This window comes from Balaenoptera physalus (assembly GCF_965194825.1).
Source record: "Balaenoptera physalus genome assembly, chromosome: 12".
NCBI classification, from domain to species: Eukaryota; Metazoa; Chordata; class Mammalia; order Artiodactyla; family Balaenopteridae; genus Balaenoptera; species Balaenoptera physalus.
In genome coordinates this window covers 78,637,658-78,651,631 of record NC_138897.1, presented here as the reverse complement: position 1 = coordinate 78,651,631, position 13,974 = coordinate 78,637,658, and the positions used below count along the sequence as shown (strand labels likewise).

Genomic DNA, 13,974 nt, shown 5'->3' with positions numbered 1-13,974 from the left:
TGACTATTTCACTTCCCCTGACAGCTGAGACTCTGCTGGGGAAGGAAAGTGATAGGCATCTGCTGACATCGACAGCACTTCTTTCCGAGAACAACCCGCGGGAGAGGCCGCCCCCGGAGACCTGCCTGGCCTGGATGCCATTCGGGCTGGGGTGGCTGCAGTCGCCAGAGGAGCTAGGGTCAGCCACGGAGGAGAGGCTGGACGCCCGGACTCAGTCCGCTCATTTGTTCATCCCACGACTCCCTCTGAGCTCTGACATACGCCAGGCTCTGTGCCAGGGACCGCAGATGCAGAAACGAACCAGGAAAACCCCTGCTCTGAAGAGTGTTATGATTTCAGTTGCATCCCCCGCAAAAGAGGTGGTGAGGTCCTAACCCCTGCTACCTGTGAACGTGACCTTATTTGCAAATGGGGTCTTTGCAGTTGTCATCAAGTTAAGACGGGGTCACGAGGGTGGGCCCGAATCCAATGTGACTAGTGCCCTTATAAGAAGATGAAATGTCGTGTGAAGACAGAGACACAGAGAGGAGATGGCCACGTGACGACAGAAGCAGAGACGGGAAGGAGGCAGCTGTGAGCCCAGGAAGGCCAAGGATTGCTGGCCACCACCAGAAGTTGGGGAAGAGGCGGGGAAGGATTCTACCTAGAGTCTCAGAGGGAGCGTGGCCCTGCTGACATCTTGATTTCAGACTTCTGGCCCCCAGAACTGTGAGACAAGAAATTTCTGTTGTTTTCAGCCTCTCAGTGTGTGGTACTGTGTTCCAGCAGCCCTTGGACGCTAATACAAGGGGCTTGCATGCCAACTAAAGAAGCAGCGAAGAGGCCCCACCCCAGGCAGGAGACTATCTGAAAAGGCCCCTCTGGGCACCTGGGTAATCCTTCCATGTGTCACCTCCAGTCCGTCTGTCCCCGTTGCTGCCACTCCCTTCCAGCCACTGCCATCTCTCACCTCCCCTTATCCCCCTGCCTCTGTCACACCACAGCCAGAGGACTCTCCAAAGCACAACTGTGACCTGCCCTCCCGTGTCTAACACCCACCATGGCTCCCCAGGGCCCTTAGGAAAAACCTTGCTTCGCATTGGCCCAGGCCCTGTTTCATACAATAGGTGCCATCTGAACACCGAACCATGTGTGGCTTCTCTGCACCTGCTCCAGCACTGCTCCCCTCAGTGCCTTTGCTGCCTAGAATGCCCTCGCTCACTTCCCAGCTCAGCCAAAATTCTGCAAAGGCACCTCCTCCTCCAGGTAGCCTTCCCTGATTCCCTTCCCACACTCTAGCTGGGACACATATCATGCCTCCCTGGGCTCCATGGTAACTCGGAACCTGCCTCTCTTTAGTCTCATTGTCATTTTGCTTAGCTGGCTCTGCCTGTGAGCCCTGGAGGGCAGGGACGGGTCTCATTCACCCCTGAGACCCTAGCACCCAGCACATTGTTCAAGGTCAGGTAGTATGTCTACTTGATCCCTCGGCCCCAGCCAAACTCAGGCCTTGGCCAAGAAGCTGGCTCTGGGAACAAATATTAGCTCAGCCACCTAGACCTGGGCCAGTTACTTTCCTGCTTGTGACACTCAGATTGCCCAGGGTAGGGGGAGAGAAACTGGCTTTGGAGTCAGAGGACCTGGCCTTGAGTCTCACTTACCAGCTGGCCAGCCTTGGGGATGTCGCTTTATCTCTCTGAGCTTCAGCATCCTCATCTGTGAAATAGGAACAGCAATGGGGCCTAATTAGAGTGATTATTAACGGTTTTTGTCATTATAATGATGATCAATTCATTGTAATTGTAATGCGTATCATGTGGACTTCTGTCTCTAAAAAATCTTTCAAGGCCACATTCCCTGACCAATTCCTCAGAATTGTGGATCATACACATGCCCTTGTGAGACTGCCCAGAGTTTCTGTTTGTCATTTAATTCTTATAACTCTTTACATATTAATATGTCACCCTCCCAACTGGATGACATCTTCCTTACCTGTAGGGACAGTGTCATATTTCAGGAGCTTTTGAGGGACCCAACAACTGCTGGTTGATTGATCTGACCCTTCACTGACTACCCAGGGCCTAATACAAATCTGAAACAACCTGGACACTTGAGCTGAGGAGCAAACTGCAGGGTAGAGACTGCAGAGTGGATCTGGAGTCAGGCAGACCTGTGTTTCCACTTGGCTCTGCCTGCCTCTAACAGGCTGTGAGACTGAGGGCCAGCCCTTTCACCTCTCTGCTGAGCTTCAGTTTTCCCTTCTGTAAAATGGGGGACAGAATACCCACTTCTCAGGATGTCTGGAGACATGAAGGTGCCTGGCACACAGCAGACGTTAGATGAACAAGCAGGTATTGAACCTCAGAGTCCTGGGTTCCATCCCAGTGCCACCCTTTCCTGGCTGGGTGATGTTGGGCTTGCCCTCCCACCACTCTGAGCCTCAGTTTCCTCTTCTGGAGAATGGAGACAACTCCCACCACTGAGAACTGTTGTGGGAAATAATTCGGTCCTGCACGTCAAGTCTGACACGGGGAATGTGTGCATTTACTGGTGGCTGTTATTCTCTTGCACCGAATTTTATGAGTGTCCAGACCTGCACTCCCCTAGGGCCAGGGCCCCCTCAAGGTCTGGTAAGTGGAGTGAGGAAAGGGTGCAGATGGGTGCTGGCAGCATCACCCTTCCCCCAACAATGAGGACATTTCCTCCGCCTCCCCACCCCCAGCACTTCAAAGGACTTTAGAAATGCTATTTGTTCCCCAGCCCCTGGTTGCTGGGAGAGGGAGGGTCTGTGTGGAGGCCCTTCTTTCCCTCTGAGTGAAAATAGGATAAGAAGGGAAGAGCCCCCTGCCTTCTGACCAAGACCCCGACTCCCACCCATTCCTAAACCCAGCAAAACCCCTTTAGAGAGGTGGTCTGGAGAGGTGGGCTTGGGGATGGCCAGGTTTCCTGAGCTGAGGGTAGCCATGTCGCAGGCAAGGGTGGCCGCTTTCTGTCTCCCTACCTTCTCATCCATCCATCCATCCGTTCATTCATTCACTCATTCACTCTTCACTCTTATCATGTGCCAGGCACTGTGCTAACTTGGGGAGGGGGCAGCAGTGAGAAGACAGCCTTGGCGCCTGCCCTCGGAGAGCTGGCAATTGACTGGGGAGACAGGTGACGTAACAGCAAATGACGGCACTTTGGAAATAAAACAAAGAGAGAGGTGGGGTGGGGTGGGGGTGCTCCAGGCAGAGGGAACGGCAGAGGCAGAGGCCCTGCAGTGGTATCGCTTCCATCACCATCACCGCCATCCTCACTCTCACCTGCCTGGTCCTGCCCATGTAGCACCGGGAGGGAGTCCATGTTTATTTTCCAACTCGGGCACTGGAATGTAAGCTTCCTGAAGGCAGGCACAGGGGGCCTTCCTTCCTCAGTGACGCAGACCAGCGCCCGGCACAGGGCTGTCCCTCAATCGTATTTGTTGAGTGATACGCCAAGTGAATGCACAGGCACCGTGTTAAATGCCCTACACCTGTTCCTGCAGGTCGTCCCTACACCTGCCTTAATGGAGCCGATGGAGTTGGCTGTCTCCATTTGCCAGATGAAGAAACTGAGGCTTGCCCGCAGCCATACAGCCAGCAAGTGGCAGAGCTGGGATTCAGATTCAGTTCTCCCTGAGCTCTTTTGCTCTACTGCCCAGGCCTGGAGGGAGGCGTGGGGTTGTAGCAGACAGCAGGCCCCCTAGCTACCCCCAGAAGGAAACAGGTCGAGAGAAACAGTGCTGCAGGTTCCATAAATAACTCGGGTCCCCGGGCCCTGCCTGTGGTTTAGCAGCCCGAGAGAGTGTGTGTGTAATACAAACAACTCTAATCCCCTGTCAGTTAAACTGGATATCAGAGGAGACAAGCTTCCGAGCGGGGAGGCCTAATTGAATCGAATTGAAAAGGCGGAATGGGCGGCCGGGATGCCGGGAGGGAGCAGGCGCGCGCGCGCAGCTGCCTGGGCCTCCCCTGCCCTGGGCCGGGCGGGCACCGCAGCCCCCGCTGCAGGAAGCCGGGCTTGGGGGGGCATCGCAGTAATGGGGGGCGGGGGGCGCCCCAGCCGCGGCACTCCGCCCCCTCCGGCCTCCCCTTTATCTGCTGGCTCTGCCATTTTTTCTCCGTCGCTGACCCTTTCTCTGTTCCCTCTGTTATCTCGAATAATGTCACTGCCTCTTTAGAATCTATTCATCAGAGCAGAAAGAAGCCAATGCTGACACTGATAAAAAAAAAAATACCATCTGTGCCTGACGGGGAAGCGCTCTCAACCCAACCTCTGGCGCCCCGGCCCGCCCCTTCCTCCCACCGCCTGCCATTGGCAGGGGCGCCCGGGGGTAATCAGATTCCGCTGGGGGCGGGGTGCCCTCCCACAGGTGGTGCCCCGGCTCACTCTCCAGAGCCCCGGGGAGATGGGCTCTGAAAGAGGTCTCAAGGCTGCGCGGTTTTCCATCTGCAGAAGAGCTTGATTTGATCATTCGAGGTTTTTAAAAACTGGTTGACAGCATTTAAAAACCAGGTTATTTTACCCCCAAAACCCAGATGTCTGAATTCTCCTCAGAAACTAAATAGAAATGTTGGGCAATACAGGACCTACCACCCTGCAAGGCAACACCTGTCGGGAGCTTGGGGTGGAGGTGCTGCACCCTCCCCCAGGCCTGGCATTTCTGTGTCACCTGGCTGGCCCCTGGAGGCTTGTGAATGTGAGACCCCTTGGTGGGTAAGGTTCCTCAGAGCGGGGCTGAGGGGCAGGTGGAACACCCCAGGGTACTTTTCATGGAGCTGAAAATAATATCCTCAGAAACAATCAACCAAGGCCCAGAGAGGGAAGGCCTCAAGTGTAAGTCACACAGCATTTTAGAAATCTCCGAATTCGTGGGTAGTGCTCTCCTCAACCACATGAGGCTGGTGGGGAGACGGGGGGTCGTGACTCTGGTCCCACCATACCTCCCCTCCCCGCTCCCCATCAAAGCCATGAAGACTCCTGCATCTGTGTGCTATCACATCACCCCTCCTGGAAGTAGGCTCTGGTCGAAGCTCCCTAAGAGTGTCAGGGGAGGTACTAGCACCCAATCTTCTCTCTCCTAGGGCAGGACGTCGCATCAGCAAAACCCAGCCTCGCCCGGCAAGGAAAGCAGAGGAAGCCCCTGGCTTTGCCGTCAGACGCTGCTGCATTCCAATCCCCGCTCGGCCACCTCCCAGCTGTCCCGTCACCTCTCTGAGCCTCAATTTCCCCACCTCTGATAATAACAAGAGCTCCTGCTTATTGGACACTCACTCCACATACCAGGCTCCAGGCTAAGTGTTTGATGCGCATTGTTACCTAGTATTCCCACTTTACAGACGAGGAAGCTGACGCTCAGGGAGGTGATGTGGCCACCCCAAGCCCCACAGCTGGAGGTGATCAGGCCACAGAACAAGGCCAGACCTGTCTGACCTCAGAGACCACAAAATAGGAATCACTGGGAAGATGAAACGAGGGCACAAGGGCAAGCTCCTGGCACGGTGAACGGGCCCCATGATTTCCATGGATGGGGCAACCAAAGCCCAGAGAGGGCAAGAGACTTGCCTAAGGTCACACAGCAAGCTGCCTTTTGGTTTTCTCTTCACAGCCGGAGCATCTTAGGAAGAACACTGTACTGGTGTCTAGAGACCCATCTCAGGGCCTAGTTCCTGCACCTGTTGACTTCGTGGCTTGGAGCAGGGACTCCCTCTGGGCCTCAGTTTCTTCATCTGTAAAATGGGGCTCACCACACTTTCCTCACAGGCTTGTTGTGGGTACAGGTGGAGAGAATGATCGTGAAAGCATCCAGAGCCACAGGCCAGCAGGCCTACAAGGGTAGGAGCAGCTCCATCAGTCACCTAGCTTCCCCAGGGCCCAGCCCAGTCCCTGGCATGCATAGGTGCACATTTAATATCTGCTGAATGAATATCGTCCATGAGCTCAGGGGCCAGGATCTGCCTACAGCCCTTGGCAGTCGTGGGGAGGAGGGCAACCCTTTTCTCTCCGGGCAGGGAGGATGCCCGGGGGGAGGCCAGGTGCATCCCAGGAAAGCCTCGGTGTGCCCCCATCAGCATTCATGGGGGACACCTCAGCCTCAGCCAATACATTATGTAAATGCATCAAAATGGACGTTTTCCTTATCAGATGTAAAACACTGTGTGAGAACAGACCCAGCTCAACTTCTGTGCGGGGGGGTTTGGCAGAGCAGCCTGCGAAAGAGGCCCAACTCTTCCCCCCCCACGCCCCACCCCCGTCTCTTCCCCTACGTGTGTGGTTAGGCGGCCTCCCCGTTAGCCCACGAGTGTGGTGAGAATGGATGCGTTCGGCCTCCCCACCCCTTCCCGCTGCTTGGAGGGAGGAGGGGCGGCCCAGGAGGAGAGGGAGGCCCCTTCCCTCCCCCTCAGGCTATGGCCCCTCACTTCTGCCCCCAGTCTTCAGGAAGAAGCAGACCCCTCAAGAGGGCCCAGCAGCTGGACTGGGCCATTTCCTACGGCCGCGTTTGTCACATTACAAGCTTTACCGTGGGAAAGAAACAAATATGGTAGACGACTCCAGTTTGACTTACCAGAGGGAGCCCAGTGCCCCTCACCCTCAGTCTGTAGTGACACCCCAGCCCTCTCACCCCGATGGCCAAAGACGGGCCCTGGGCAGACCCTGCAGTGAGGGATGTCGTGTCCAGCCTGACAGACGGGGTTCAAGCCTGGGCTTCACCCGCTTAGATCGGTGGCCTTGGGTGAGTCACTGAACTCTCTCAGGGACCATCTGTCTGCTCCTCTGCAAAATGGGAGGGCCATTCAGGCCCACGGTCCAAGACACTCTGAAACCCAGAAGCTTGGCACCAGAACTCACTTGTCAGCAGATGCAACACGGGCTGACACACTGTGTGTGACCTTTACCCTTCACACCCGTCGCTGCAGTCTGGAGTGGCGCTGCCCCAGATGCCACAAAGGCTGGAACATAGGGTGTCTATCCCTAAAGCTGCAAAATTCTGAATTCCAAATCACGTCTGGTCCCAGGGTTTCAGATAAGGCACTGTGGTCCTGTCCTACAGGCACCGCAGAGTTGCTGTGGGAATTAAATGTGACAACGCCTGCGGGGTTTAGCACGCTGCCTGGCACTTTTCATGTGAAGAAACTGAGGCACATCTGGCTATAACAGCCAGATGTGTGGTCCTGGACAGGATTTTGGACGTTTGGGGAACAACTGGGAGGAAATGTGCCTATGGCCTGGGCACTGGAGATAAAAGCATACTGTAGGCACATTGCTTAACCTCTCTGGGCCTCGCCTTCCTCACGTAAGCTGATGATTGAGCCTGGCATACAGTAGGTGCTAAGAGACAGCCAAGGAGCTGGTCCAAAATGAGCTGGAAGGCAGGAAGGACGGGGGAAGGGGGTGCCTGCTAGTGTTTTTTTTTTTAAACAAAAAGCTTTCACAGGAGAACAAGAATGAAAATGGGGACCTCGAGAGGCAAAGGGATGGGCCCAAGCACACTGGGATGGCAGGGCGGGCCCGACCAACCTGCTGACCTGCAGCCAGCGCCTGACTCAACAGGCTGCCAGCCATCCATGGGAGCTGGTCTCAGGGAGAAAAAGATCCCCACTGACAGAAAGAACATGGGTGTGACTGTAGCGGCTCCTCTGTCTGCTGTGGATCACAACGTCTGCTGCCTGTCTCCCAACGCGAGACCTCTGCCAGAGCGGGCAAATGTCCTGCGAACTTCTGGCTGGTGGTGGGGGGTGAGTGTTAAACTGGCTGCAGAGGCTGGGAGCCACTCCAAATGCTGACTTGAGAAACTGCCGTCCTCCGGCAGCCGGAGAGGGCTTGGGGCTACATCACCGCCTCTTTGGGGAGGAAGCCAGGAGGCTGGAAAGCCAGTTGGCATTCGCTGTGTTTCTCGAACTGCGACCCCGGGGCTCTCCACCTAGGGGCTTTGAACAGACGGCGCTGTGTGCGTCTAACCAGCTCTGTGCACCATTTCTGGGCTCTGAGAGACACCCTGTCTCTCAGCTCAGGACAGTTAAAATAATGAGCGTTTACTGAGCGCTTACACTGTGCCAGGCACCGTGCCAAAGGCGTTAACGTGCATTTTCTCATTCAATCTTCATGAAACTCTACAAGGTGAGCATTACTATTACTTCTATCTTCCTGATGAGGAGCTTACGGCCCCAAGAGTGGACTGGCTTGCCCGAGGTCATGTGGCTAGTGGCTGGCAGAGCCGAATGGGGGCCCAGGCAGAGGCGAGCTCTCAGTGCCGTGAAGGCTGCAGAAATGACCTTAGGTGTCATCTAGTTCAGTGTCCTCAGCCCTGGCCGCACATTCGAGTCACCTAGGAGCTTGTGCAAACTACCCATGATTGAGTCCCGCCGTGATCTGTTAAATCAGAACAGCTGGGGGTGGGGCGAGGCATTCAGGGGTGGTTTCCAGGCGCAGCTGGGAGAGAGAACCACCACGCTAGGGAACGAGAAGGGCGAGGCTACAAATGCAAATCGTGTACAAATGTTATATCAAAGACAGGTGGCCAGGAGTGGGGGCTACTAGGCCCATATGGCGGCCGGTGACGGTGGCTGGGGTGAGAGCCTGCAGGCCAAGGCACACCAGGTGGCTGCTTCAGTGGGGCAACGGGTTGGCTTCTGCTCCAGGAGTGACACCTGGTCCCCAGGGAGCGAGGAAGAGGGAGCGTCTCAAGGAGCAGGTAGGTTCTGGGGCCTCAGCCTCTGGACACCCTCCTCTCAGGCCCGCCTCCTGCAGTGTAGAAATGCTGCCAACCAGCCTCATCCCTGAGAAAGCATCTTGCAACCCTGAGTGCTCATTCAAACCATATGGGGAACTTTCAAAAAACACCCAGGCCCAAGCCCCACTCTGACCACGTACATCAGAGTCCGGAGGAAATCAGGAGCCCAAGCGTGGAAAACAGCAAGAATCAAAACAAACCTGTGTCCAGGCAGAAGCACATAGGGGCTGAGGGCAGGGGCTGGAGTCAGACCATTTGAGTTGGAATCCTGCCTTGGATGCTGATTAGCTGTGTGGCCTTGGACGAGTTACTCAACCTCTCTGAGCTTCAGTTTCCCGATCTGTAAAATGGGACTGAGACTGGCAATTATTCTCCAAGATTGGGGTAGATGAAAAGAGATGACTGAGGAACAGTGCTTAGAACAGTGCCCCATACATGGTAAGCCCGCAGTATTATCATTTTATGCATTATTTGTTTTGAAGGGCAGAGGCAGGCAACCCCTATCAGTGATGCTAGGGCCATTTTCACGTGTTAAGCTGGGGCAGATGTTCTTCTTATCGCCCTCAGATTCCTGGCAGTGACCCCAGGCAGAACCTGGAGAGAGAACCGTGGTGTGGGGGGCAGACAGACTGTGCTCTAAGGCTGGCTCCTACTCACCCTCCCCGTGAAGATGCTGGGAAAGAATCCAGCTGCCCCCTAGTGGTCAAGGGCAGAAGCACAGAGCCATTTTAACCAAATCCTGCACTCCCTGCCTCAGCCCCCCAAACTTCTTGTCCAGCCTCTTGCAGACCCAGGGCTTCCAGAGCTTCCGGTGGCAATGTGCTAGCTACCAGAGCTATTGTATGGATCCTGCCATTTCATAAAGAGCCTTGACTTGCAATATAAAGTTTAAACAGGGCCAGCAGGTACCAGGCACTGGCTACCAGTGCTCAAGTCTCTTTCCCACCCCCAGTCAATTTTAGAAAGAAAGGAATATTCCCTGACCTACAGCAGGTTTGTTTCCATTTCTTTAAAAAGTCTGCGAATTAGTGGGTACTCACGATTTGAGAAGCAAGGAAACTTAAAATTCCCCTTTTTGGAAAAGCGGGCTGGAGCTCTGCTGAAGGGCTGAGAGCTTGATGTCCAGGCATCCGTCCCTGTCTGGCCAGGGCCATCTGGGGAAACCCCGCCCCATCCCCCGAGACACACAACCAAGTGACCCAAAGCCTTTCTTTCCACTGACAAAGTGGCTGGAGAAGGGACAGGACAGGAGAGGAAGGTGTGGGCAGCTGGAGACTACCAGACCCTCCCCCATCTTTCTGGACACGAGTGAAGCACTGTTTACTCAAGATCTTTTTATTCCCCCCTTTGCCATCTTTTCTGCAAACCCCTTGGGTTCAGACCGGAAGAAACTGAACATCAACCCTGCCTTTGGCCAACCCTCGGGATGCAGGGTAGAAGGCAAAGACCACCACCCGGACACTCCCTGGGGGCACCCACAGTCTAGCTGGAGAGAACAGCCTGGGAAAGCTTCCTGGGGGAGGTGAGCAGAGGTGGAGGGAGGGAGAAGGCCTGCTGCTCTGGGAACCAGACCCCTGCATCTGGGATCCAAGCAGCTCTGCCAGGGAATTTGTGGGTCTGTGGGCACTTCAGGGAGGACAGGAAAGAGGCCCTTGAGTCTCAGAGGACTCCACATGGCCCCACTGCCCACCGGCTCAAGAGAATGTTGTAGAACACAGACATGGCTTCTGGGCCACCTGACTCACTCTGGGGACTGGGGGGCATGGCCAGTGGGAGGGGCGTCACAGAGGGGCTGGGGGGCTCCTGGTCAGTGTCAGGAGCTGGGTGCCCACTGGCCAGCACAGAGGCCAACCCAGTGCCCAGAATAATCTGGGAAGGGGCTTCGTGGTGGGGTGGTTTCATCTCAGAGGCCATCCAGGGCTTGCCGGACAGGGGCGTCCAGGGAGGTGGCCGTGTGGATGGAGACACCAGGGGCACCGATGCTGGTTTCCCAGCAGTCAAACCCACAGCTGGTCAGCGCCTGCTTCACGGCCTCCACCTCTGGCCGCTCCAGATCTGTGGGGAGGAAGGGCAGCAGGTCACCCCTGACAACCGTCCACTCCCTTGGAGAATGTTTGTCTCCGCTCACTGCACAGGCACAGGGGCCGGTCTTCCTGTTGGTATGCCGAGCCTGGCACCCTCCCCGGGAGGGTTGTGAATCCCGAGTCACACGGACCTGGCCTTGGCTCAGCCGTGGGGCCTCAGACAAATGACTTCCCCTCTCTGAGTCTCAGTCTCCTTATCTGGGAAAGGGGCTAATAATGAGACCTACCCCTCAAGGGTCACAGTGAGGCTGGCATGGGCTACTGCAGGTGGAGAGCCTGGCACAGCGCCTGGTACACCGCACACGCTCAAGAAATGTTCTCTCACCATCATCATAGCTGCCTGAACTAGGTCCCCACAGTCAAGGTCTCCTGAAGTTAGGACACGGTGACTCCCTGAGGCCTGGGAGTCCCACTGAGGCGGAGGGGGCCTCTGTGGGCCACTGAGGGCTTACAGCAAAGCAAAGGGCAAAAGCAGGACAAGAAAAGGAAGGAGGAGGAGGCCAAGAAGGGGAGATGGAGAGAAAGGAAACCAAAAGGAGCAGTGACTCCCACCCCAGCACAGGGGCTGCTGCTATAAGCCCGTTCCTCATCCTCAGCCCTGCTCTTTCCCCAGAGACTAAGAGGAAAGAGACCCCTTTCTTTTGTAGCAAGGCCATTCCGCATCGTGGCCCCATCAAGAGGTGACAGCAGGGGATGCAAGGCTGGTAGGGTTGGTGGTGACAATGTCCTGGTTATTTCTCAAGCCTGTGGGAGGCTTGGCAGGTAAGGAGGTCGTAGGAACAAGCCCTGCACCAGCCTCCCTAAATGCATTTTTCCTCCTTGAATCTAGGCAACAATCTTACATAAACTAGATTGTCAGCATCCTTATTTTACCAATGTGGCAACAAAGGCCCAGAGAGGTTAATTCACTTGACCAAGGCCATATAGCAGAGCTGAGACTATTCAGAGGCCTCTTCTTTCTCCCAAGGGAACTGCCCAGGTGGAACCCTGCCCATCCCCTGGGTACCTGGCCTGAGAAGCGTGATGCCACAGCCCCCGCCGCCCGCGCCAGTGAGCTTGCTGTGCAGTCCGTGGGCCATGGTCACCTGGCACAGCCGGTCCAGCGAGGCATGGCCCACACCGAGGGCGTTCAGATGGTGCTGGTTCATGTCGATGAGCTCCTGAGGGAGAGAGGTCTCTGTTCCTGCTTGGCCTGCCTGAGGTCGGGGTCCTTTGCCCGCCCTGTCCACGTGACAGCTGCTGGTTTGGGACCGCAAATGGCTCTGACTACCCGGCACACTGTCCCTCTCCACTGATAAAAGAACCTCTCCTTCTTGCAGTCCCACGGGGCTGGGATGGAGCTGGTGGTGAGCACATGTCCCAGGCCTGGCCACAGAAGCCTCTGGCCATGGGGACTGATCAGGCTTGTGACCCCAGCTGGGCCAATGAGATCCCTCCCAGGGTTTACTCTGCCTCTTCCCTTGGAAGCTGCTAAAACTGGTTGACTTCAGAGGTAGGCCGCCAGAGTTATCTTTCCTGAACGTGGTCAGAGATTACAGAGATGGAGAGAGATTTCAGACTAGATCTTTGGCCCCTGGATCCAGCTATGACCAAAGCTGTCCCCTCTGGTCGTCTCAGTTATAAGCCAATAAATTCCTTTTCTGCTAAAGTCTCGTTGAGATGAATTTCTGTCATTTGCAGGAAAAGAAGTCTCAAGTAATATGCCATCGTACAGCTCCCTCAGGTACCGATTTTCAGAATAAGAACAGGTTTGTAGTTCTAACAATGTCACAAGTGGGGGAAATTGCTAAATGTTTGTTCAGGTTTCTTTGATTATGCGTAATAAAATTCCTGCCCTCCTGCAGATCAAACAAGATGCAGGTTGATGAAATAACAAAGCTAACAACCCTCACTGCCCAGGCGTTCCCTATTTACATTTCATTTACTCCATCGGTGTCTGGCAAATCCCTTCAACATGCTGCCGGCACCCTGCTAGATGCTGAGGCTCTGAGGATGAGCTCCGGTCCGCAGGGAAGTTACAAACGTGGGATCTGGAGGCAGAGGGGCCTGGGTTTGGGTCCCAGCTCTGCCACTTCTTGGTCGTGTGTGTTGGGAAGAGGTCTTTCACTCTGAGCCTCAGTTTCCCCCCTTGTAAACCAGGGATTGTAAGAGTATCTGCCTCATTGCTGTGAGGATGGAAATGAGGTATCTTTCACATGATGCCTGCAACAGGGTGAGTGCTTGGCAAACGTCAGCTGCTGTTAGTACTTTTACGGTTGCATTACCATCATCCCCATTTTTCAAAGGGGAAAACTGAGGCTCAGAGGAGAAAGTGATTTGCCTAAGGTCACTGAGCTAGTAAGGTACTGAGCTGGCACGGGAAGCCGGATCTGCCTGACGTGAAGCGTGCATCTACCCCGCCTCTGAGAGCACCTTTGGCATCCCTCCCGCCACCCACTTCTTGCCGTGTGCAGCTTGACAGCATGCAGCTCTGCCCCGGGGTCCCGGGAGCGCCTGTGTGCCATAAGGGTTGCCAATCACAGGGCTGTCTGCCGAGGCCCACCTGGTTCTCCTGCCTGGAGCCGTCGGGCAGGGTTGGGTCTGCCTCTCCCCCACAGCCCGCCTCACACACCCCAGTATTTTTGACAAACGAGCAGACAGGCGTGATGGCCCGGTGGCAGCCTCGGGTGCCTTTCACTGGCCCCGAGGGCTGGATGGGAGGGAAAACTTCTGGGGGCCTCTCTCTGTGCCTGAGCACCAGGTGTCACGTTGCCAAGGCAGGTTCTAAACACCTGTCACATTCTGATCCAAAATCTGTCAAGGATCAGATGACAGGCTGTGACACAGGAGAACAGCTCGCTGGCTTGAGCGTAGAGCTGTCCGGGAGGCGAGCTGCACATTTCAGCGACTGCCGAAGCCAAAAATATACACGATGTATAATCGACGTGCTGTTCTGAGGCATTCTCCAGGGGCTCAACAGGGTGTATTTTAGGCAGCACTCCATCATTATTAATTTCCTACTCGGGAAGACTGTGTTCCCTTCTTTTCTACGTGAAAGGGATTGAGAATGAGCAGGCAAAGGCTGGGGGAATGGAGGGAGGTGGCTGGGGGAACGAGGGCAAAAGCCCAGAGATGAATTAGATGGAGTCCCTGCACCGGGCCTGTAGTAGACACTCATTA

General features: G+C 55.4%; 1 protein-coding gene across 4 annotated transcripts in view; it reads right to left on the bottom strand.

Moving 5' to 3' along the window:
* The window catches only part of MVK (mevalonate kinase), a 110,474-nt gene that overhangs the window by 78,836 nt on the left and 17,664 nt on the right, over positions 1-13,974 (bottom strand). For 2 of the 4 annotated variants that reach the window (XM_082417554.1, XM_082417555.1), the window contains 2 exons: positions 11,822-11,975; positions 10,051-10,786 (listed from right to left, as the gene is read on the bottom strand). In XM_082417554.1, coding sequence (XP_082273680.1) covers positions 10,635-10,786; positions 11,822-11,975 — 306 coding nt within the window. In that variant the 3' untranslated portion in view covers positions 10,051-10,634. Of the gene's footprint in view, positions 1-10,050; positions 10,787-11,821; positions 11,976-13,974 lie in introns of those variants that run through there. The other 2 variants (XM_082417557.1, XM_082417556.1) reach the window with 2 other exon arrangements.